General features: G+C 49.6%; 1 protein-coding gene across 1 annotated transcript; it reads left to right on the top strand.

Annotated features, from left to right (window-relative positions):
- The first annotated feature begins 681 nt into the window (after positions 1-681).
- On the top strand, positions 682-6424 carry LOC120246905 (uteroferrin-associated basic protein 2-like). The gene is made up of 3 exons (XM_039254553.1): positions 682-1069; positions 1832-2099; positions 6055-6424. The coding sequence occupies exons 1-3, from the start codon at positions 682-684 to the stop codon at positions 6422-6424; spliced, it is 1026 nt and encodes a 341-aa protein (XP_039110484.1).
- The last annotated feature ends 350 nt before the right edge of the window (positions 6425-6774 follow it).

Here is a 6774-nt window from a genome sequence, read left to right as displayed (position 1 = left end):
GGGGAGGGGAGGGGAGGAAGAAAGGAAGGAAGGAGGGAGAAAGAAAAAGAAAAAGAAACCCCAGTGCAGAGTGGCTCTCAAAATCCTATTAAGTCATAGTGACAAGAGGCTCTAGGGCCAGGATGGGAAAGTGACTTGCATAAAGACCCACCTACAGTACAGGCCAGAGGCGGAATTGGATCCCCGTCATCAGGTCACTGATCTTTAATGTGTCTAAAGTCATGTTCCAGAACGCTTTAGCCTTTCCTCATTAGCCTTTGTTAGCATCTTCCAGTCAAGGACTAATAGTAACCCCAGCCAGGGGAACAGCCCTGAGGTAATAATGGGCCGTTTTCAAGCCCCTCCACATTGAGAACACGTTCCAGGGAATGTTCACCCCCATACCTTTCCCTTCCAATGACAGCTTCCTGGATTGAAGCAGAAATGTCCTGTAGGAAAATGCACCTGGCTCTCTCTCTGGCCCTCATCCTCTGTAGCCTTTTTAATGGCCTCTTCTGTGACATGAAACAAAAATCAGAATGGAATATTTACCCAGTCTCACCACGGGAAGTTTCACCTCTGCACTACAAGATAGAAGCTGGCAATAAGGCTTTCGCCCACAAGTTATTCAAGGCTCTGTTAATGGAGCATCCCAGAAAGAATATCGTCTTCTCCCCTCTGAGTATCTCTGCCTCATTGGCCATGGTTTCCCTGGGGACACGATCCACAACACTCACTAACCTCCTGAAGGGCCTTGGATTTGACCTCAAAGTCATCAGGGTGTGGGACATCCACCAGGGGTTCCAGAGTGTCGTCCAAATGCTGAGCCAGCTGAATAGGGAGGGACATCTGAGGCACAGGGACATCCTCTTTATCGATGGCAACAGGCAGATCACCTCGATGTTTCTGTGGGACACAGAGGGCATATATGATGTGAAGGCCCACATGATTGACTTTCGAGATGCAGAAAAAACCAAGAAGCAAATCAACCACTTCGTGGCTGACAAAATGCACAAGAGGACCAAGGAATTCATCACCTCTCTGAACCCTCACACCTTTCTGTTTCTTGTTAACTATGTCTTCTTCAAAGGTAAGGTTTATCAAGTGCATGAATTCTGTTTGGGGGTAACCTCTGCCCTTGGGCTTCCTAAAAGATTTCAATCAGAAAAATATGTAGTTTTTGTACTTCTACCCCATTTTCCATAGACCAGCAGATCCAAAACTTTTTAATTTGCTTTAATTTCATTGTGTTGTCCACCATTGTTAAGCATTTCTGCTCCCAACCCTCTCCGTCATATCATTTGTCATACTTAAGATATTTTGGAGTAAAATGGAGTAACTCTTGATGGTAGAAAAATACTGTATGCAGGAGTGTGTGGACAACCATACGCATGAGGTGTATGTTTTTCTGATGAAAATTGTCCCTCCTTGGATAAGTAAAACCATTTCAAACAGATTTCTTTGTCATAGGACTTCTTAGATCTCTTAATACACTAAAAGGCATGGAGAGTTTTCAAAGAAGGATGTTGTGATCAATGGTTCCCAAATTCTTTGACAGCAAAATCCTTTCTTGGTGCTATAGGTCCAGAGGCAGGTAATGTTTGGTAAACATCTTCTGAGGAATACAGATTTAAAGAAATCCTATGGTGAATATTTTCAAAATTCATGTGTTTGCCTGTCTTTCCTTTGCATCAATCTGGAATTTTAAATATTCTGTTCACTGAGGTCAAGGCATCACTGGAAGGAGTGCTTCCTTCTCTAGATGATCACCTCCGGGGTCCTCCAAACATGTGGGTGTTGATGCCTTCTCCAACAGGTCACTCTTTGACTTTTTCCTTCCTGATTCCCCTAGGTATTTGGGAAATGGCTTTTCATACACACCTCATGTACAAGGAGAACTTCTTTGTGGACGAGCACACCACAGTGCAGGTAGACATGATGTGGAAGACAGAACAAATGATCTATAGCCGATCGGAGGAGCTGTTTGCTACAATGGTCAAAATCCCTTACATTGGAAACATGTCCATAGTCCTTATGCTCCCAGATGTAGGAAAGCCCGACCCTGCTATAAAAGACATGATTGTTCAAAAAGCTACACTTCTGAAATCCAGTGACATGAGGTAAGCTACTCTGGAGGAACATTCTAGATTCACATTGAAATTTTGCTCAGATCTCACTTCCTCTGTGCAAAGGTCTTATTTGTGGGGAACTGAATGTCTGCTTATCTCCTAGCATCTTTGTGGAAAATGAAACAAGCGAAGCAGGAAGAATGGTGGCCTGGCTTCCGTAACCAGCTGGACGCCCCTTAAACTGTCTTAATTATGGTTCCTCTGGCTGCATGTATCAGAAACCCATTTCATACAAGCTCAAGGGGGTAAAGAAAGGAATGTATTGGAAAGATACACATAAGGGGATAAATTCAGCTGGGTGTCATGAGGGATTAGAGGAGGGACAGCAACATCATGAGGAATCCCATTTCCCTGATATCACACTCATCCTTGCTCCTAACTTCTCTAGCTCTGCGAACCAGCTTTCACCAATTCAGCAGGTGGTTTACTCACCCAACACGTATTTTCTGAGCATCCATTCCATGCCAGACACCACTCGGTACTGGGAATAGAATGGCTAGCCAAACATGTCTCTGTCATTGTGGGATTTTCAGTCTGGTCGGAGAAGCAGTGAGTCAACTAATAAAGGTATAAATTCAAATTGCAGTAAAAGCTATGCAGAGAATGAGTAGAGTGATAGAAGAGAGGATTCTGTGGTGTGGTATTAACTGGAGATCTTAATTAAGTATGATGATCAGGGAAGGATCCCAAGAGGTAAATTTTAAGCTGAGACCATTGTGGGCAGCCATGGCTCTTTTCCAGTCAAGTAAATGCTCCACTCGAGAGTGAAACCAACATATTTCTGTCCCAGTTACGTATTCCCGGAAGGGAAAATTGGATTGATCCAGCTTAGGTACAATATCCACCACAGCCCAATCAGAGATAGACAGATTCCATTATGAAAGCATGATTCCCGATGGCCCACTCACTGATCTTGGTGGGAGCAGGGGCAGTCTTCAGGCAGTAAATGTGTAGACTGGGAAGAAATGTCCAAATAGCATTTGCCCCATGCCGTGTAGGAGCCTCGACTATTTCCCAGGCCGAATCTGCTGTGGTTGAGGGCCCCGGCAGAGCCTATGTGCCATCATCTGCCACAGCCATACTTGATGCAATGTCGTTGTTGGGATGGGGAGGGGAGAGCACACCAATAGAGGAACCCAACTGATAACTGCGTTACTATCCAGTTGGAAGCTTACCATCACATTGGCACAAGCTAAAATGTATTGCTCTGTGAGCAACACGAAGGGCAGAGGGGAAGGATAGCACTGTGCACTAGATCTCCTATGCCATATTTCTGGTCACTGCCAAATTCAGCCCCTGCCTATACCTGAAGGGTTGCAGGGACACAGAGCTGGATCCTCTGGCCTGACCCTCCTCTTCTCTGTGATGGGGAGGACATAGCTCGAAGAGTAAGGTATATTTTAAGGGCAAGTGATTTGTTTGGTTGCAGCCTGTGCTCTAGCACCATCCATCCCTCAGCATACACACAGTCATGCTCCACGTTTTCTCTCCTTGCCCTTCAAAGAGGCCTTAAAGCCCAAGCAAAATTCTTCCCCTGGACCTAGGAGAGAGACATATTTCAGCTTCCTTGGGGTTTTCACTCTTAACAGATTGGTGCACTTAATTATGCCCAAGTTCAAGATCTCCTCCAAGATAGACTTAAAAAAACTGCTTCCCAAGATGGGCATCAGAAATGTGTTTACTACAGCAGCAGACTTCTCCGGAATCACAGAGGAGGATTTCCCAGCTATTTTTGAGGTGAGGAGAGCAATTTCTAGAGTTTCTGTGTTACCCACAGCAGTTCTGATTGAAAACCAATTTTTCAGGGGTGCCTGGGTGGCTCAGCCAGTTGAGCGTCTGACTTCATCTCTGGTTGTGATCTCATGACTTGTGGGTTCGAGCCCCACATTGGGCTGTGTGCTGACAGCTCAGAGCCTAGAGCCCACTTTGGATTCTGTATCTCTGTCTCTCTCTGTCTGTCCTTCTCCCACTCTCTCTCTCTCTCTCAAAAATAAATAAACATTAAAAAAAGAATAACAAATTTCAAAAAATAGCAGTTATAAATCTTATCTGCCTTGGTCCATTGGCTCTAGGGATTTTTCAGTCATGCAGACCTTCACAAGTAATTGGACCTTCACAAGTAACTCCATCTTTGGAGGCTGTGGGGATGCAGTGGTGAGCAAGACAGCCACAGTCTTACCCTCATGGACGTTCCACTCTCCTGACAGGGTCAGACAGTGAGCATGCCAGCAGATAGGTCCGTGTCACGTCAACCAGTGACATGTTCTGTGAAGGCAGGAAACAAAGCTACTGTGAACAGTGTGTTGGGGTGCGGTGGGCGACTTGGGGAGAGCTGGCCAGGAAAGGCCTCAGGCAGAGGCCTGAAGAAGGAAAGAAGAGGGGAAGGGGACATCGAGGGGATGCATGTCCCAGACAAAAGGAACGAGTGCATCCTGAGGGAGACGTGGGCTTGACTTCCCTGAGGAGCCCAAGGAGGCCCACGCAGCTAAAATGGTGCGTGAGCCCCAGAGAAGTGGGCGGTGAGTGTGGAAATCAGGCAGGGTGGGCCTCATGGGTCCGCAGGTCCAGCACAGGCCTGGGGTCTGCTCTGACTGACGTGGGAGACCACCGAGGCTGCCACGAGCTGATGTGTGTTTTATAAAAGACCACGCTTGGGGCTTCAGGGGGGCTCAGTCAATTGAGCATCCAGCTCCAGCTCAGGTCATGATCTTGCAGTCAGTGAGTTCGAGCCCCGTGTCAGGCTCTGTGCTGACAGCTCGGAGCCTGGAGCTTGCTTTGGATTCTGTGTCTCCCTCTCTCTCTGCTCCTCCCCTACTCGTGCTCTGTCTCTCTCTGTCTCTCAAAAATGAGTACATGTTAAAAAGAAGTTTTAAAAGACTACGCTCTGCAGTGAGGAGGAAGCGTGGCTGATAACCCAGGGGAGGGGTGAACATAGCTTGAAGGGGCCTTGGTGGGAGTGTTAGCCGTGGTGCGGAGGCTCTGTGTGCATTTTGAAGACAGACAGGTACAGGGAAGGAAGAGTCAGAGAGGCTCCAGCTCCAGCTGGTGGTAGGAGAGACGGAGGAGCAGAGGGTGCGGATGATCAAGCAGGGACCGGCTCTGCCAACCTGAGGCACCTGTTAGATCTCCAGACGCCCTGCTGCATTTGTGGGCACAAGACGCTGCCCTCCAATTACTCCACCAAGGTCACTGCCTGGCCGGCTGCTCTGGGCCTCCCCGTAACACATCGCCCAGAACGTAAGTAGCGATCGCAATCCTCACCATCGTACAGCTCTTGACAGACCGCAAAGCACGTTTCCAGTGACCTGATTCTCCCAGTGACCTTGGGGGAGGGGACAGGGTCTGTGCTCTAACTGAGAGATGAGCGAGCTGTCACTCACAGAAGACACTGCGTGGAGGTCCCCCGGCCGGGACCTGGCTGGGGTGCAGTTCTCCCAGGGCCCAAGGGGTATAAGCTCTCCCTACTGTGTTCAATTCACCCAGAATCCGCTGGGCAAGCCCCCCCCCGCGTGGGGGTGTGGGGCCAGGTCTGAAGGATGCCACAGATCGGAGCAATGTGGCCACATCCCCGGCAGGGCCTCCTGTAGATCAGAGGGGCGGACGTGGGTACTCAGGTACAAGTGCTCCCACACGGAGGGGAAACTGTCCGTGCTCGGACACAGACAGGAAAAACTAGCCCCTTCCCTTTCTCTCCACCACATCCTTCCTGAAGCTTTAGAAAGGCTCCCCCCTCAGTGATTCTACAGGATTTTTGCCTAAGCCTTCAGACCACCGCACTTCCCTCTGAGTCCTAATCCCCCTTTCCTCCCTTGTAAACAACCAAACTCCTCCAACTGTCAGGCTACACTGGGGGAGACCGAAGTCAGCAGTTAGTGTGAACCCCTCCCTGAGGCACCTCACCCTCAAGGGCGGGTCAGACAGCCCAGAGCCTTGGGTGGTTCTTCAGGAATGGGAGCCAGCTTCCCCCCACCTGCCGTCAGCCGTGGAGGGAGCTGGCCTCCTTGCCCCGGGCCGCACTGGGCCGGCTGGGCATGCGCCCTGACTTGTGCTTCAGCCGGCTGAGCGAGCTCACTCCCAGAGCTGAGACGGGACCTGCTTCTCCCCAGGCGATGCATGAAGCCACGATGGAGGTGAGCAAGGAGGGCAAGATGGACGCCCTCAAGGACGTGAACTCGGATAACGTCATCCCCCTTCACACACATACGGCAGCCCCCTTGGTGGTGAAATTCAACAGACCCTTCTTCCTGCTCGTGGAGGACTGGATGACTCAAAGAGCTCTCCTCATGGGCAAAGTCTTCAACCCCACAGCCGAGTAGAGACGGGGCCAGGCTCTGCGAGCCTGGAATCCAGTTGTTCCTGAATAAAGTGGATAAAATTCACTACTATTGAATCCAAAGAAGCTGAGTCGGAGAACTGTGGTCTGAGAATGGAGTTGGGATGGGTCATCTTTGCTGGCTTCTGTCCCAGAACAGGACAGGAGGCGGGGGGGAGGGATGCTAGGGACATTTCACAGGTGTATCTTCTGTCCTAAGAAAATATGGACATATGCAGGCAAGCGTCCCTGAGGGTTGTGAGCTGGGTGTGAGAGGACCTCTTCTGTGTGTGGGTGTCTCATTGGTGTTGCTTCCTGCCCAGCTGGCACTCAGAGCCGCCCCCTCATCTACCC

Source organism: Hyaena hyaena, unplaced genomic scaffold (genome assembly GCF_003009895.1).
Source record: "Hyaena hyaena isolate Hyena2069 unplaced genomic scaffold, ASM300989v1 scaffold_493, whole genome shotgun sequence".
Lineage (NCBI taxonomy): Eukaryota > Metazoa > Chordata > Mammalia > Carnivora > Hyaenidae > Hyaena > Hyaena hyaena.
The sequence above is the reverse complement of the archived record's forward strand: the minus strand, read 5'-3'. Positions and strand labels throughout refer to the sequence as shown.